The 18,307-nt window shown below is 48.7% G+C and overlaps 4 protein-coding genes across 4 annotated transcripts; 1 reads left to right on the top strand and 3 right to left on the bottom strand.

The window, feature by feature from the left end:
- Positions 1-24: 24 nt before the first annotated feature.
- Positions 25-8,089, bottom strand: V8C40DRAFT_284056 (type I polyketide synthase). Its single transcript, XM_083222084.1, has 7 exons — positions 7,831-8,089; positions 7,543-7,684; positions 6,856-7,487; positions 5,698-6,787; positions 3,065-5,637; positions 280-2,884; positions 25-217 (listed from the first exon to the last, which is right to left on the bottom strand). The coding sequence occupies exons 1-7, from the start codon at positions 8,047-8,049 to the stop codon at positions 63-65; spliced, it is 7,416 nt and encodes a 2,471-aa protein (XP_083067542.1). The 5' UTR covers positions 8,050-8,089; the 3' UTR covers positions 25-62.
- Positions 8,090-8,390: 301 nt separating this feature from the next.
- V8C40DRAFT_258542 (uncharacterized protein) lies at positions 8,391-9,137 on the bottom strand (the record flags this gene model as incomplete). The annotated part of the gene is made up of 3 exons (XM_083218743.1): positions 8,961-9,137; positions 8,663-8,888; positions 8,391-8,613 (listed from the first exon to the last, which is right to left on the bottom strand). Coding segments are annotated over exons 2-3 (273 nt in total), but the record flags the coding sequence as incomplete, so codon positions are not given.
- Positions 9,138-9,446: 309 nt separating this feature from the next.
- On the bottom strand, positions 9,447-11,299 carry V8C40DRAFT_258543 (uncharacterized protein). Its single transcript, XM_083218744.1, has one exon. The coding sequence runs from the start codon at positions 10,981-10,983 to the stop codon at positions 9,994-9,996; it is 990 nt and encodes a 329-aa protein (XP_083067544.1). The 5' UTR covers positions 10,984-11,299; the 3' UTR covers positions 9,447-9,993.
- A 3,208-nt stretch (positions 11,300-14,507) lies between these two features.
- On the top strand, positions 14,508-18,302 carry V8C40DRAFT_284059 (uncharacterized protein; the record flags this gene model as incomplete). The annotated part of the gene is made up of 4 exons (XM_083222085.1): positions 14,508-16,127; positions 16,164-16,922; positions 16,992-18,013; positions 18,105-18,302. The coding sequence occupies 4 exons, from the start codon at positions 14,508-14,510 to the stop codon at positions 18,205-18,207; spliced, it is 3,504 nt and encodes a 1,167-aa protein (XP_083067545.1). The 3' UTR covers positions 18,208-18,302.
- Positions 18,303-18,307: the final 5 nt, after the last annotated feature.

The following is an 18,307-nucleotide window of genomic DNA, read 5'->3' on the forward strand; positions in this document are numbered from 1 at the left end:
ATAAAATGAACAAAATTAAGCTAACACAAATTATACAATCATCTTTTATCCCTAGCCTCACTTCATTTAGCTACCAGATTGCTATATGAAGAGTTCTTCAAAATACTTAGCGCCAAACGCGAGATGGGCATTGGGCTGAGAATATCGAATATGGACAAGCGGCTATCAAACTCTTTCAAGAACCAATTTCGCACCTCTGTAGCCTTAAGAGAATCAACTGTAAAATACAAATTAGTACATTTCATTGGCAACATGGGTAATTGAACAATCTTCACTTACTTCCATAAGCTGTCACCGATTTATCCACGTCAATGTTGGATGCATCAGACGACATAGCCGCAGCAACATGGACACGCAATGCATCCTCGATAATTAATCTTGCTTCTTCGGTTGTTTTAGCACCCTTGATGGCTTTTTCGTAGTTTACCTTTTGTTGTTTTTCGCCTGCAGTATCGCCTTGTAGCTGTCGATCAAGTCGATGGACAAATTTAAGGTCAGTAGACCAGCTGCTGCCTCCGTTGTCGTCAAGTTGGATAGAGCCCGAGATACCCACTACCACTTGGCTGGGTATTTGCAAACCATTCAAGCCGATGCCGCGCATAGCAAGCTGCAATGCAGCCTTAACTTCCTTCTTGCCGACCAGAACGGCTGCAAGATGCGGAAACTTCTTGACGAAGTCATCCACTGAACCGATATTGCCCGTATCCATGTTGACAAGACCAAGATTCAGACTGGTGGCAGGGAAACCTCGATGGCGTCTGTGAGCAGCTAGTGCATCTTCAAACGTATTGCCGGCACTATAGTTAGCCTGGGCGCTGTTGCCGATGATTCCAGAAATAGATGAAAGCAGAATGAAGAAGTCAAGATCCTTATGGCAGCCTAAAGCATGGTGCAAGTTCCAGGAACCCTGGACTTTCGGTGCTGTGGCTGTAGTCCATTGCTCGCTTGTCATAGACTCGAATGGAGAATCAGCAAGCACCATGGCAGCTTGTATGATACCACGAATGCGCCAATTCTCCTTTTTGGCTTGATTTGCCACGTACTCTACATCAGTAGCCGAGATAATGTCACAGCGTACCACATCACACTGACAACCCTGCTGGGAAAGACGATGGATTGCGGAGAGGGCTGAGTCATTTGGTTTCCCAGATCGTGATAGAAGAAGTATGTGGCGGGCCCCTTGTTCGCATAGCCAGTCTGCCATCTCAAGACCTAATGCACCCATGCCACCAGAAATGATGTATGTACCACTGGGATCCAGCCTACTCTGCTGCAAAGCAGGGGGCTCAGATACAAGCATTGGAACGAATGATTGAGGTCCCAGTGAGAAGATCATGGGTCGGTAATCCTGTGATTGATCTAAAAGTTGGCCAATCTCTGATATGGGCTTCTGGCTGGAGGGCGGTAGAGGCGGCAGAGTCAAAGTCTTGCTAGAGAATAATGCGAATACGGCGCGCATGGAAATCCGCATGTTGGATGTATCCATATCTGCAGTATCAAGACGCTCCAGCGTAACATCGAAACGAGGCGTAGCTGCTCTCAGGTTGTTCTCACGGTTAGTTGAAGGATTGACTGCCACGAAGCGGCCACCTTGTCCGAGACTAGCCATCAGATGTTGTACAGTTGCCGGATTCTGAAGCGACGACAATACAAGGTGTATACCCGAAGCACCAGTTTTGTTTCGCATCATCCTGCTGAATGAACGTGTCATCTGATGCAGGATGGTACAACCTGCAAGCTCGTCCTCGTCGACCATTTCACCTTCGGGTACTACGATATACACATTTAGACCAAGCCAATGTGCGGTTTGTCCCAGAGCAGCTCTCAAAGCCGAATCCTCCACATCAATCAGGACACCCCCGGTATCGGCATGTTGTCGCTCTGGGAGTTCTGGTGTTGAACTCCGGAGAGGCGAGTGGCCTGCGCTGTCTGGAGGTGTAAGATTTGGCTGCAGTTTCTTGCCCAGATCAGATGTAAATTGGCTCATCATCTTAGCATTGGACAGCAATCCGTAAGAAGCTGATGAATTTGTTTGCTGCTGGTTAATAAGAACTTGGTGCGCCACAATGAACGGCGTTATCCAGTATGCTAATTGCGTAGCCGAGATATTTTCGGGTACTTTAAGAAGATCAGAAGTGCTGGCAATGAAGCTAGTTTTCACATCAAGGTCCATGGAGACGTCGAGGGGTATAACGAAGTCGCCCGCGTGATAATCGGACACGCAGGCTCCTACCTTGCGGACGATGCCGACAACGGCCCACGGCATAGAAGCCGTTTCCAAAGTCGAGCCAGCGACGTATCTGGTCTCTACCATAACCTTGCCCGGGCCTACGGAGCTGTGAGGCTCGCATGGCGTCCATTGTACAGACCCTTCCGCCGTGGATAATCTCAAGGGCTGGCAACACTCATTCAACCCGATGTCAATCGATGTGGTGTTGGATGCCAGCAATTCGATTTCGGCATCCATAGCCGCATTACGAACGAGACGGGGAATGAAGATTTTGTTGTCCAGCTCAGCGTACTCAGTCTCGACAAGGACCTCAGAGTCATTGCCAGGCAGAGTCATACTCAAAATCTTGGTCACAATAGACGCCACGTCTTCGCAAAGGCTTGAGCTGTTTGGTGAAATATCCAGATGCGGCAGCACCAGCTGGGGGTACTCTGCTCGAACCGTACGCAACAATCCTTGAGTAAGGCTGTACCTGAGGCCGTCTTCATCAGGAGCCATTAAACCGCCTGTAGTCAACCAAAGCACATAGCGTGCGCTGGCCACCATACTTTGGAACTGGATCAAATCCTCTTTGCCCCAATCGTAGACAAGACTTTGGCCATATTCTGCCAGCGAGATGATGTACGAATTGGTGGTTTCAATAGGAGTTTGACCCTAAAAGTCGAATATCACTATTAGTGAATATCCAAATCACTCATTTCTTGGGAATAAGAAGAAAAGAATCAGGGGATTGGGTTGATCGACGATAATATTCATGTCACAAAACAAGGCAACAATAGGGAAAAGCTTAGCTCGACAAACTGCTATCGGCCATAGAGAACAGAAGCCACTTACCATGCCCTGAATAGTCACTGGGACTCCATATCGTCCTAGAATGTCAGTCAAAGCATCGCGTAGCCGCAGGGCTTCCGGATTCTGGTCGTTGACACCGCGCTCGAGTATGATCACACCCTCTGGCAATAACGTACTCAACAACATTGACGATGACTGTTTCGAGTTGGCCATGCCAGAGTGGCTAGTTTCGCTGCCATCTACAGTAATACTCACCTCATCCCCCTTCTGCATATATATGCGGCCGTTGTCATCTAGCCTCGCTATTTGGCCACCGGGGTTAAGAAGGCGTGGAATGGAATGCAAAAAGAGACTGTTTCCTCGGCCTCCGTGAGCAACCAGTATGATTGCATCATAAGGGCCATTTGCAAGAGACTTTTGCATGTATGCTGGGAGTGTCGTGTGGTCCTCACTTGTGTCCGACTGCGGAATTGGGCAGGAAAACATCTTACCCCGGCCGCCAGCCCTCTGATGTGATGCAACTGTGGACCGGAGAGTTTCCAGAAGATCCATGTCCTTTTCAGCTCCAGCAAATAAGACATTGGCGTTGGCATATTTGTGTAAGTAGCATTCGAGCCATGAGGTAAGCAGCAATGGGCTATCCTGGATATTAGTATGGGGAGGCAGTTCCATCATGGCAATGTCCTCTTTCCATACGATGTCAGCTGTCCGCAGATTGCTGGCGACTGAATTTGTGGCATTATATCCAGCGTCTTGAGATGACTCTCCCACGTCGCTCAATCCCATCGATTCAATGACAATCTGCGGGCCACGAACTTCCGTATCAGCAAAGAGGATATCGGCGACGAGCGACGCTTTTCCGGTGCGCTTGGTTGAGGCCATGCCGAGAAACGTGGAACCAGGACTGGAAGGCAAATCAGCTGAGATGAAAACACGCTCAATGGAAACTGGTACTGCTGGGCGCAGCATATCCTCCTGGGTCTCGAGTGCAGCAAAGGCCAGGTGGAACGCAGAATCCAGCGTCGCAGGATGCAAGAGATGCGGAAACTCATATTCCATGGGCATAATTGCCTTGGTGTCAGGCACCTTGAGAGTACCGCAGGCAGCACCATCAGACAAGGCTCCATTCTCTGAGGAAACAGTATCAATGCTTTCTAGAGCCTGGAAGGTCGGGCCATATTCCAGCCCAATGGATGCAAGTTTCGCATAGAACCCTTTAACATCAACAGGCTGGACGGCCAGTCTTTGTGTCTTCAGTAACTTGACTCTAGTCGCCTCCCATTCCTGTTCTTGTACTTCCCGTTCAAACCCGTGGTCTTCTTGCTGATGTTGGCCCTCATAAGTAGCAGCAACAGAGCCAATCACAAGGCGGCGTACAGGCTGGTCAAAAGAGTCAGAGTAAATGCTGAAACTATACACTGCGTCCATAGCCGCATGCGGTTTGAGAGTTATGGAAATATCGGTGGCCGACCCATCGTCTTGAAGAGCAAGTCCCGTCTCAAATGTCACGTCTGTAAGTTCAATACCTTTGAGTACTCGACCTTTCTGTACATCCTTTGCTGCCAACTTCAACACGGCTTCAATAGCCATGACAAGGTATCCAGCAGCAGGAAACAAACAAGCCGAGGCCACACGATGATGCGCCAGCCATGGATTCTCAGCCACGCTGAGAATGTTGCGCCATCTAGGCTCGAAAGGATTCTGGCCATCAACCGGCATTCCTAAGAGATCCGTTCTGGGCTCTTTTCGGACACGGACAGCGTGGCTGGCTAGGTGCTCGTGCCAGAAGCTATTCTCATGATTCCAAGGGTAACTCGGGAGGCGGGGGAGCATGCACAGGTCCAACTCGGACGCTGCTGAGATTCCGTTGACTTTTCCCAGGTCAATTGAATGTCCCGTCGACCAAAGGAATCCCGCGGCCTCGAGTGATGTCTTGCGCGCGTGGCTCCCAGCCACCAGCATGGAGCGATATGGCAGCTTCTTTGCTAATCGAGGGCTGATGGCAGTGAGGATCTGCTTGATCGGACCCTGTAGCGTTTTGGACGGTCCTAGCTCGATAATCGCGCTGTATTCAGTGTCTAGCAGTTCGTCGCCATGGATATCCGCACCAGTTACAAGATTGCGCAGTGCTCCAGCAAATCGGACGGTGGACAGCATATTCTCCATCCAGTAATTTCCGCCGAGTCTGCTGCCCTCAATGCGCTCCTCTGTCACAGAAGAGAACATCGGCACTCGCTCTGGTCTCAGCCTATCTTCTAAGCCGGCCAACAAGCGCTTGCTATCCTCAGAAACGACCGCCATGTAGTGGGAGTGGTAAGCCACCCCCGTCCGCAGCTGGCGAGAGAACTTGCCGTCCTTTACCAAAGCATCGTGCACTTCTTCAACTGCACTACTCTCACCAGAGAGTGTTACACTAGATGGGCTATTAATGCAGGCTATTGAGACCGAATCCTTGCCATCGATGTATTTGGCGGCCTCAGACTCTGATATTCCTGCGGCCAGCATGCTGCCCTGAATTCCGGCTCGTGACGAGACGACGCTGGAAAGCGTGCCACGGTAGTAGGCCACGTACATAGCATCTTCATGAGATAAAACACCTGAAGAATAGGCGGCAGCTGGTTGAGTGTGAAGGCGTTAGCCATATTAGCAACTTTTAGGGAGGGGGAGATGCATACCTATTTCGCCGGATGAATGACCAACAACAGCAGCTGGCTGTACATTCCAAGTAGATAGCATATCCACCAAGCCAATCTGGATAGCTGTACAAAGAGGCTGCGAGTACAGCGGGTTTCCTAGCTCTTGTGCCGACCCCGTCATGAGCATATGTTCTATGTCCCAATCACCACCGCAGGCCGTCACTACCTTCTGACTGCGCCGAATGCTCTCGCTAAACACTGGGTCAGAGAATAACTCACGAGCCATACCGGCTCTCTGGGCACCTTGGCCAGTGAAAACGAATATGGCTTTGTCCTTGGGAGACGAGCGCTCGCGGGGAAGTTGGTTTGCCTCAAGAGAGGCACTTAGATCGACCAAGCTATGTGCCACAACAAAACTTCGGAAATCCAGTCTGGTCCGCTTTTCTGAAAGAATGTGACTCAATGACTGCATGGTAGCAATGTTGTCTTTCTGGGGCTCATCTTTGAGAAATTCAGCGTAGCCTGAAGCAACTCTGTCCAAGCTACCTTGGTCTTGGGCGGAGAAAACAAATAGATGGTCTTGCTGCTCTACATCTGGGGTATCCTCGCTGGCGGTGTCATCTCCAATGCTAGTAGAGTTATCCTCGCTATCAGAACAAGAAGAATCTGAGGAAGACGTTGCGGATGATGAGGATGATCCATGCTCCAGGTTAATGGACAAGTGGCCCAGGAGAGGGATTGGATGTGTGATATGGCGTCCATGAATTCCACGTGAGGAGAGATAATGCAATGCATCATCAAGAATCGCATGAGCATTTGCGCCACCAAAGCCGAATGAATTCACGCTGGCTCGTCGAACACCTGCCTGGGGCCACGGTACGTTTTCCATCGGCGCAATCAGATTCCAGTCGTCCATGTGTAGCTTGGGATTCAGCTTTTTCAAGCGAGTCACTGCAGGTATCATGCCAGCTTCGAGACACAGTACTGCTTTGATGAGGCCGGCCAGACCAGCTGCACCCTCTGTATGGCCGACATTGGGCTTGACACTGCCGACATAGAGAGGACCATTATTCGAGGCTTTTCGCTCGGCACCAATGGTTTGGGCGATAGCCTGCATCTCAATTGGATCCTAGACAAAGATGAACGGGGTTAGTTATTTATAAGTAAGAGATGAAGATACCAGTGCGTTTCACGTACCCCTAGTGGCGTTCCGGTACCGTGTGCCTCGAAGTAACAAGTGTCATTCATGGAAATGCCAGCTTTCTTGTACGTCTCACGAATCAATTCAGCTTGGGCATCTCCGCTCGGAACGGTCATACCGGTAGTCCTTCCGTCGAAATTTGCGCCGGTAGCACGAATAACAGCCCGAACCACATCTCCATCTCTAATGGCATCCTTGAGAGGCTTAACCATCACGGCAGCCACTCCTTCACCCCTACCGTATCCATTAGCCGACTCATCAAATGTGTGGCTAATTCCGTCAGGGGTGATCATGTGCATCGCAGTAAACTGGGCCATGAGATTAGGATGCAAGATGAGATTCGTGCCAGTTACCAGTGCCTGGTCACATTCTCCAGCTTGGACTGCCTGGCAAGCAAGATGAAGACTGTAGAGAGCAGAAGAGCAAGCCGTGTCCAGTGACAGGCTAGGGCCGCGAAGATCAAAGAACCATGATATACGGTTAGCCAAGATCGACTTTGCAGTTCCAGACCCAGGATGATCTCCTAGAGAAAATAAATCCCCTTCGGCGATTTCCTGATAGTCAGCAGTCATGACACCGCTATAAACCGCAGTCCTGCTCCCTGACAGCTTTTGCATTGTAATACCCGCTATGTTGAGTTCAGTCGGTGATCTAAAGGCACCCCCTGAGTGAATGATACATACCGTTTTCAAATGTCTCGTATGCTACTTCGAGCCCCAACCTTTGCATTGGATCCATAGCGGCCGCTTCACTTGCCGTAATGGAAAAGAAGGGGGCATCAAAATGTGAAACATCGTCAAGAAAGAATCCAGATTTGGTGATGACCTGGTGAGGATGAAAATGTTAATTACTGCAACATCATTGATATAGTCTCTAAAGAAGAAAAGGAACTCGCAATAATTGATCAATGTAACATCTAAATGGCAACTGTTTTCTTTTTCTTTTCTTTTTTACATGGAAAAGACACTTACCGCTCCACGTCGACCTCTCGAAGGGTGATACCAGGCGTCAGCATCAAAACACCGCTCAGGTATTCTGCCATGGCCGCTCCGACCCTTCTCGATCATATCCCAAAACTGGGTTGGAGATGCTACGTTGGCAAAGCGGCATGCCATGCCCACGATCGCAATGGATCCATCGTCCATGTTTGTAAGAGTGTCTGGCTGTGAGTTGGCCTTATTTTGTTCCATCTTGAATAATAGATAAGCAGATGATTATGTAACTTGGGACGTTTTTATCGAGGATTGAAGTTGCTGCGAATCGCTTCCGGCTCCGTAATTGTTGTCTAATGTCGTGAAATTTGCCATGGTCGTGTAAGAGCTGCTCTGCATCTTATATACTGATTCTCTGATCACCATAGACGCTCCGTGAACCTGACGAGGAAAGTCCAGTAGCCACTTAGGGGGTAAACCCTTGGTGCTCAAGGCGTTAACGCAATTCCGAACATTATTGTATCGTTACTCCTTACTACATTTGCTGTACAATGGAACTGTTAGTACCAATATGCTGAAACCAAGCCGTAGGTACATGCCTTTGTCGTTATTTTTGCTGAGAACATTGGTATCATCGACGCTACTCCACTCAATCTCGGTACATCACTCCAACACCTCAGTGCTAACACTATGATAACATCAGCACGGTAACCAGAAAGTCTCGCCGTACACAACGATACACCTCTCTCCTTCTCCTGCCAAGAGATGGCCATCAGAAACCTGGCAAGCAGAAGACAGTGGAGTAGCCGTAGAATTCGTTTGCTGTTTCTCTTCAGTAATTCGGATACCGAAGCCGGAGAAGTTTACTGACATTGTTGTGATGATTGATAATCCTTCCCGGAGCAACATGAACCCATTCATAGAATGATCTCTAAATCGTGTTACTCTATGGCAAGGATGTACGTTGCTGTGTCACAGGAAGACGCGTCTAAGACCCAGTCCAGGACAGGCTTCAGACGAGAAACATTCTAGGACCCTTTGTTTTCTCCGGCGTTGAATAGGTGCTAAGGAAATCAGCTCCGTACTCCGTGCAAAGCCTTCAGATCGGTCACCGAATAATACTATAGTCAGTTTAGAGCGACGATTCAAAGGCGGCAAAGGGCTTGTACCTACTCGAATTACCATAAGCTATCCAGATGGGTAGTCAAGCACTCCTATTTTTGGCATGTTTCGCAATAATGGACTCTCTATAGAACCCTCTATGACAGATGGGTTGCAAATAAAAGACAAGTAGCAGGACCATAGTCACTCACCCACAGGAAACACAGCTAACCGTTTGATTGATTTTTTCATATGGATGTCGATCACGCAAAGGGATCTCCTGAGATCTACCGACCAATAGGTACCTACATACTCTCCCAGAGAGGTTAACGGACTCTGCTCAATCCAGATATCAAGACTAGCCGGCTAGGCTGCTTCCTTCGGAGTCCAAATTCTTTAACCGCACCCCAGGCGTCGGCACCGGAAGCTTCCTGACGCACGTCAGATCCACATCGGAGAGCGAAATCACAGCTAAGACCACTCCCTTGACAGAGCTTGACAGGGGTCCATCCGTGGCCGATTTCCCAGTAGTTTGCGATTCCCACTCCAAAATCCCCAGATCGACCCTCAAAATCTCCATTTTTCGCTAGCGATTTCCTCGTGGATCTCAACTGTGGATATCCAAAAAAGGGTCGAGATCACCACGACGACGATTACGTCATGGAGTTTTGCGTCGAATTGATTCAACTTCAGTCGTATTATAACATAAATGTGATTCTCTTGGTTGCTACAGCGTAATTCGTGCCATGATTAACTTGTATTATGATCCGGTGTGATCCAGTGTGATATATTAGAGTAATACAGCCTATCCTTACTTGGATGCTACGCCCTTAAGAACCACATATACTGTCAATATCCTAACCCATCAGTTTAGATGACATCTAAAATGAGTGTACTCCATAAAACCTAATTCCAATTCATTATAAACAGTCATTCAAAAATCGCCAAGCTATCGTTGAGCTAAATATATGTCCGCCTAGTCCTGCAAATAGCCATGGTTCCGCTTTAATAGAAGTCCGTAGACCACCAACACCACCCTCTTATATTGACTCCCATACTCCGGACCAATCCACGCTCTCCGAAGATCCGTTATTGGTTAGATCACTCTGATGCTTGATGCAAGAAACTCTCCGCGTCTCCCAATACGGCGAACAAGTGGTGCTCCAGATCTCTCTGGAGCTGGTCAAAACCGGACACCGGAATCCCCATGGCCCCTGCTGATCCGGGAGGCTCCCCAATCCGCATCGTTGATTTTCCAATCAAGGGTATTATCCGGCGTAGCTCGTCGAGAAGAATCTGGACAGAGCCAATGACATGATTCTTTCCCAGCATACTCCCCCCCAACGTCGCCCTTGCGGCAGCCACTGCCTTGCCGTACCTGTCAATCATGTGGAAGCAGATCAACGACACCACAACGGAGATTTGATAATCTGCAGCTAGGCATGCACACTCCATGATTCTCGACACCTGGCCCGTAGCCCTTCGGTTTGCGAAGATAACATCGCCCACGATGGTCTTCACGTCGACGTTGGCCGCGGCCCAAGTCAAGTCGGTGGATGAGCTGTCATTTCGGATATCGACGAGGATGGCAGCCGCCTGGGCTAGGCAGCTGTGGACGGACTCTGACGCGTCGGAGGCGCCGCTAGAGCTGTTTTTCGGGCTGTTGGTGTTCATGGAGCTGCCGCCGTGGCTGCTCGCGGCCACGAGCTGTGGTATGTCCTCCAGGTTCCACTCCTCATAGTATGCTGCCGCCGAGAACGCATCGATCTCGCAGTGGACGTCCCGCGTGGTTAGGTTGCACGCTGACGCGGGCACCCAGGAATTGAAGTCCCACGTCGCACTGTCGGATGCATAATCGTTCATGGCCAAGTCGCATCCATCTACTTGCGGACTCCGTAATGATGTTGCTTTCTGATTGCACGCTGAAGCTGGGGGTCTCCCATAGCGGTTCGATGGAGCATATAAACACTCGAGTCCTCGCTCCACACATCTAGCACATTCAGGCCGTGTTGTGCTGCAGCGGACTTTGGCCGTGGCACAGTTGGTGCAACTGCTGCGAAACTTTTGGCGGGTTTTCGGTTGTTCAGACATTGTCAACAACAGTCTTGTGCAATTGGGTTCGAATACCGAGACTCAACAAGGCCGATGGTGAGGGCGAAAGGTAGAAAGGAACGTCGGGTAGCTATTTAATAAGCAGTTGTCGGCTTGCATGCGCGCTGGCTGTTGGATGCGCTACTCAAATCCTACGGCATGCAGAGTCCTTGTCGGGCCAGCAGCGCACACAGCCTGAAGGAGAAAAAGGACCCTTGAATTTTTGGAGATACGGCTCCAGGGCCACCTTTGCACTAATTCAGCATATGCACGGAGTACGATTCCAATTTCTCCAGTCCAATGAAGGGATCTCATCCATTGCTCCGAGGTATGGGGGTACCTCCCTCACTAAATTGCAAAGGGCAGCTAAGTACCTGACAAAACACCCCTAGCAGCAATCATTTTACTTATTCCCGTGCGGCGCCTAAGGGTAGTGAAGATGCCTAGGCAACTAGGGTAATAATACAGGTCGTGACAGCCGCCAATGGCTTGAGACAGGTACCAATTAGTTCTCTTTTATTTCTAGTTGTTTATTTAATAGATTCCTAATTAATTACGGAACAAACGCCATGTAATCTTGTTAACTATTTGGGAAGTTACTCGCTCAAAATGCGGTAAAGTAATCGAGGCACAGAGTTGAAGCCGTGTGGGGCTTTGGTGATCCCACTACTACCGAAGGAACTCCGTTACAAGTACTCGTTACATGTGGTGTGTTATCATCTCGGTGGGAAAATAGTTCCATGTCTGTTTAATTTTCCCATTGTCGCCACTCGTATTATTGTCAGTATCACTCGCTGCATGGCATGTCCCGTCTATGGCCTGCTAGTACTCTACTAGTATAGCGTAGCTCACAAGATCCGAAATACCCCTCATTTAGCTCTACGAGGAATTGCATCCTTCATCAACCCAGGGCGCTTGTGAGACAAAATAAGCAACCGTGTCTGTAGCGTTAATCACGGGCTCGCCAACCGGCAACTGATGCGCAGCTAGCAAGCACATCTGGCAACAAGAAGCGGAGTTAGTTGGTTGAGATGATGCCATCAGATTGAAGCTAAACATTAGTACGGCATGTGAATTCAACTGCACAAGCTCAATTGAGCTTTCAGTTGTGTATGTACATTGCGATCCAAGTTGTGCAATGAACCCGGAGGGACTCTTGTCCAGTCCAGTAGTCGCCACCGTCAAATTGCAACACATTCGAATGTGTACACGACAGATACTAAAGTACCACGGATCCTAAGCACCCCCAGCACCCTCACGGTTGATTAGCAAACGCACTCCGACTGGAGAAGCACCGAGTCAGGTTACTTTGAAGGCTGTTGACCACCCACTACAGAACTACAGAACTTTTACGCCCAAGTGTCTGTAGGGGATTCCTATGGCAACGATGCCTCTGGATTATTTCAGAGTGTCACAATTCAGGATTTCCTTCGGGACGTAGATGTTGGGAATTTTCTTTTATTCTAGTTTTTTCTCGCTTGCTGATAATGTAGAAATGCACAGAATCTCGTGATGTGCGAGGAGTTGGTGTTGTGCTGGTGGTGGTGCTCCTGCAGGCTACCCTACATACGCTAGCAAGATTGCGGCGATATTCTCATCCCCCATACCGTCGTATATACTCCATACCCATACGATACACCAAACGAGCAAACTGTGGCAGAATCTCAAGTACGCTCATCGATACTATTTGTTTGAAGCTTTCTTACCACCGTGGTTATCATGGGAGATGTCTTTTTATGGATTTACACGTGAAATTTGTCGAGTTCGAGCAATCACCATCGCGATGTATTACTTTTTTGGGTAATTCGTCTATGGTTCACGGATAGTCTTTGACTTGCAGACCGCTTACTCGAATATTTTGGTCTTGAATTAAGTACCTAATACTTCGTAGATGTTGTCTGCGAAGCTAGCCAATCTATCAAATCAGATCCGCGTAGATTATTCGTCTCGTATTGGGCTCCACTAACTACAACACCATGTCTCACATACAATTGCTGAAAAAATTGCGAATATGCAGCAAGTTCTCTCCGAGAGAGTTACTAGAAGAGTGACTGCAGGGTAAAGCTAATCACAAAAAACCACGCACCGACTTGATGAAAGTATAGCAATACCCATATACTATGTGGAATCATGACGATATGATGCAGCTAAAATTACCCAATATTGGAAGAGTCCGAGATAAGAAATAATAATATTATAGTATGCAGAATAAGGTCGATAAGATCGAATGGGCTCATATGACGGCCTAAGTCGCCAAAGTCGGTAATTCGGAATAATACCGATATTCACAAGTTCACAGACACAATTCACAATCAGCAACGTGGAGTTTTCGGAATCGGGGAGACATCGCTAAAAATCAACTTAAAAAACCCAGCCTTGCTGAATGTGGCAGGTGACTTGCCGTGTGCCAGGTGGAGATGGAGCACGAGGTGTTTACCAGGGAATCAGCCTCGGCCGCAACCCAAACCATCAACCCTTTGGACCCTGCATTGTATGAAAGGAGGTCAAAACATCCAAACAGCCGATTCGTAAGCTCTTGAATGTTTGAGCTCTCGTCAGCACGCCAGCATTTGTAGAGGCCAGGAGCACATACTAGTATTTCCCGTTGGATTCGGTGTCCGACGATAGCAGTGGGGGTTACTAGGCGACCGGCTCAATTAAGCTGTCACCCGGTCTGGTGGCTTGGGTAGCTTCTGACTTGGTTGGCCAACGACTGTGGTCTTTTGCTCGGAGGATTGGCAATTCTCCACCACTGCCGCAAGCCAATATCTCACATGGTCTAGCTCTTATCCTAGCCATCACGCCACTCAGCCTATCACTAACGTTTTAACTCGCGGGAACCTTGATAATCCCTTCGAAATGTCCGGAACCTATGTCGATGCTGAGCAAGGGACACTTGATGTCTTAGTCGTTCCTCGTACTTATTCCGCCTCGGCTGAGTTAGAGCCGTTCATGGGCTGAAACATGGTGCTTTTAGGCCCACACTTTCGGACTCCAGTGCCTGCTTGATCTCTCCAGATCTCGGTCGTGGCTTTCGCTCACGCTAGCCACTATTGAGGATGCCAGATCCGGATTCCGGTTAATCAACCCCAGCTTGCCGTTTCTTCCTAGCGATTGCAGTGGATACAGAATCCTATTTCCTAATCTCTGGTAAGGGTATGCATACTCGTACGGAGTACGGCCTGGTTAGACTAGTAAGCGTTAGGAAGACTAGTGAGCGTCAGGAATCTGAGAATTAACTCTCCAGTCTCATTAAACTGCTTAGCCACCAGATATCCTCCGAAAGCTGGATGTAATGGGTAGTAGATATATATCAAGATATTGATCACACAATACTGCAACTCCAGCAGTTGGGTATTTGCTATTTGAAATTAGTGTAGCTTGCTACTTCTTAGTCAAATTACGATATTTCTCTATCGTTAGCAGTGTTTAATCACGCTCAACCCCGATATACACCAACGTTTGCTTAGCACAGCCAACGTTGTACCCAAATTCACCAACCATCTCTTAACACTTCATCCACCATGAGTGAAAACTTTGACACTGTGGCCATAGGCCGAATCGAAATGGAAAGGTCTATGATCTCAGGTAGCCTTCAAGGAATGGAGGCAAAGGGCGGCCCAGTCTCTGTTGCGTCTCACGAGACCACAGAGACAGATACCATGTCAGAAGGCATCACATCAGCAGACTCAACTTCCGAAGACCTTGAATTTGGAAGCACTGATGTCAAAAACGCATTTCTCGTCAAGTTCCCTGAATACTGCCTCGACGATATTGAGGATGTCTATCCTTGCACACCTCTTCAAGAGGGCATTTTAACGAGTCAGACGCAAGGCACTGAGGATTACATTATTCGTGCCACTATGGAATTGCATTCAGTAAATGGCGCCACTTTTGATCTGGAGCGCCTTCAAAAATCTTGGGACAGCATCGTCCGACAGTCTGCTGCTCTACGAACAGTCTTTGTTCAATCAACATCTGGAGATGGGTTATTCCATCAGATTGTTTTGAGAAATGTACCTACAGGAATTCAGCAAATCCAAGCCGAGACTCTCAACGATATCGCAACGAGGGAACCATCATGGGAAGATGGTCGTGTTGCCCCTCACTGCTTAATATTCTGCAAGCCATCAAATGGGCCCGAGGGTCTCAGGATTGAACTACACCATGGCGTCTCTGACGCGATTTCCAGCATGAAAATTCTTCACGAGCTCATGCGTCTCTACGATGATCCAACTCGCCAACTTATGGGGGTTCCTTTCCGTAGCTTTGTGCAACACCTCCAGAGCAACTCTGAGGAAGAAAAACTGAAATACTGGCAAACGTTTCTGGAGGGCTCCCAGCCATCCATGTTCCCCAAACTTCGCGTCAACAGGGCGAATGAAGAACTACCACAGAGATGTCGTCGACAAGTCAGCCTTGACCGGAATGGTATTTTGGATATGGTGAAAAGCTCAAAAGTTAGCTTTTCTATGCTTTTCCATGCTGCCTGGTCAGTACTATTACGGGCCTATCTGGGGAGAGACGACGTAGCTTTTGGCTATATCTCCTCAGGCCGTCATAATGTGCCGTTGCCAGAAATTCAGGAGGCACTCGGCACCTACATCAGCATGATGGTAGCCCGAGCTCGAATGGATGAAACTACAACTCTGGTCGACCTTGCAAGCCAGCTCCGAAAGAACATTGCCAATTCTTTGCCTCACGAGCAATGCTCGCTGGCATCAATTCAGCGCAGAATGCAAATCAACGGCGGATTCTTCAACACGTTGGTTGACGTTCAAAGGCGACCAAAACTTCGGCGCACATCTGATGAGATCAGCTTAAACCTCACCCATGTGCACACTGTTGCTGAATATGACATTGTTGTCAATATCGAGGATACTGGCGACGACTTGCTTTTCGTGCTTGACTACAAGTCTAATCTTCTTGGAGAAGCCGATGCCGCAAACCTCATCAGCTGCTTCACATCCATCGTCGGTCAAATTCTGCAGAACCCCCATCGCAGGATAGCGGAATTAGATCTATTCACAAAGGACCACCGTAATCAACTCTTACTGTGGAACCAAGATCAACTTCCAGTGACCGATGCATGCGCTCATGACCTCTTTGAAGCCGAGGCTGCTCGTCACCCCGAAAAAATTGCAGTATGCTCGCTCGACAACAACTTTACCTACGCGCAGTTAAGTATGCTGAGCACACGCTTGGCCGCGCACTTGAGATCTTTAGGCGCAAGCCCAGGTGTTATGATCCCGCTGTGTATGGAAAAGTCGGTTTGGGCAATTGTCTCCATGCTGGGTGTTCTGAAAGCTGGCGCAGCCTTCGTTCCCCTGGATCCTGCTTCACCCACCAGTCGCATTGAAGGCATCCTCGAGGATACAAATGCCAAGATCGTCATAGCCTCCACTTCTACGTCACAAAAACTGAGCCAGATACAGAGAAGCCAACATGTCGTCGTCATCGACGAGGCATTTGTCGCGGCTCTTGAAGAGAACGGAGATGTTGCTAGCACAAGCCTCAGAACTCATCCATCCGCTCAATCTCAAGATACAGCATATGTTCTCTTTACTTCAGGATCTACAGGCAAGCCCAAAGGAGTTGTAGTTCCTCACCAGTCTCTCTGTTGCAGTATGTATGCCCACGGGCCAGCCACAGGAATCGATGAAAACACCAGAGCGCTTCAATTTGGCGCCTATACGTTTGACTCCATCATTGCCGAAATCTTCACAGTACTTGTGCACGGTGGATGCGTTTGCGTTCCTTCTGATGAAGAGCGTATGAACAACGTGACGAGCTTCATTGAACGCGTTGGTGTCAACTGGGTTATGTTAACGCCGACATTCGTCCGAACACTTGCCCCCGATTCAATCCCTGGAGTTCACACTTTGGTGCTCATTGGCGAGGCGGTTGACAAAGACTGCGTGGATACGTGGCTTGGAAAAGTCAGACTGTTCAATGGTTACGGACCTACAGAGACGACCGTCATTTGCGTCGCCTGCCAATTCCCTCAGACTTATGAGCCCGACCCAACCGTCATCGGTAAACCAGTTGGATGCAGAGCCTGGGTTGTAGACCCTGTTAATCACGATATTCTCTCACCAATTGGGGCTGTAGGAGAACTTGTCATCGAAGGGCCCAATATTACGAAGGGGTATTTGGGGGATACTGAAAAGACATTAAAGTCCTTCATCTCCCAACCGTCATGGGTGTCCCGCTTTGCAGGGGCTGCGAAAGAGACATTTACATTCTATAAGACGGGCGATCTGGTACGACAACTCAGTGATGGCTCGCTCAAGTTCTGCGGTCGTGGAGACAGTCAGGCTAAAGTGAACGGACAAAGACTCGAACTCGGAGAAGTCGAAACTCATCTGCTGAGTGACGATTCCACGATCCACGCGCTCGCTGAAGTACCCAAATCTGGCCCTTTCCAGGGACGTTTGGTAACAGTATTGTCTCTCAACGGCCTGATAGGACCAAAGGAGAATAAAGATGCTGTGGAGTTGCAATTCGTCAACAGAGAGTGCTGGAATGCAGCAGCCGATATGTGCATTCGCCTGATGGACAAGCTGCACTCAGCTTTGCCAGCATATATGGTACCAACTGTTTGGATGCCTGTTGAAAAGATGCCTCTCCTGCCTTCTGGTAAATTAGACAGGCGGCAGATACGGACTTGGTTGACTACTGTCGATGAAGACGTGCTAAAGGACACAATCGAGTTTCAGACCAGTGGTATCGAGAGAAACACAGACGATGAGGCGTTCTTTCAGGAAAACGAAACAGGCCGGCGACTTCGGAAGATTTGGAGCGAAACCCTCAATATTCCGGAAACTAGTATCGGCGCTTCGAATGCTTTTCTCTCTGTTGGAGGAGACTCTATTTCAGCAATGAAAGTCGTTGCGAAGGCTAGAGCTCAAGACATTTTTGTCACCGTTCAGGAGATTCTCCAGCACCGCACCATCTCCGCTATAATTGATCATCTTCAGACAAAACAGTTGTCTGTTGAATCACCAGCTGCTCAAAAACGAATTGAACAGTCGCATCAAGATATCACTTCTATTTCGGCTTATCAACGACATCATGCCGACTTTGACTACTGGAACATGACTGGTCGACCAAATTTACAGAGTGATTCCCTTTCAACAGCCTTTGAGCTGGATGAGGAGACAACATCGACTCTTCTTGGAACGTCTAATGACGTCCTTCGTACTGAGCCTGCAGAACTTCTGATGGGAATTTTACTGCATGCTTTTAAAGCCACCTTCACGGACCGAGAACTACCAACTATATTTGCTGAAGAGGATGGAACAGCGAGACTAAGCGACGATCG

This window comes from Trichoderma camerunense (genome assembly GCF_050948025.1).
Source record: "Trichoderma camerunense strain CBS 138272 chromosome Unknown V8C40scaffold_28, whole genome shotgun sequence".
Taxonomy (NCBI): domain Eukaryota; kingdom Fungi; phylum Ascomycota; class Sordariomycetes; order Hypocreales; family Hypocreaceae; genus Trichoderma; species Trichoderma camerunense.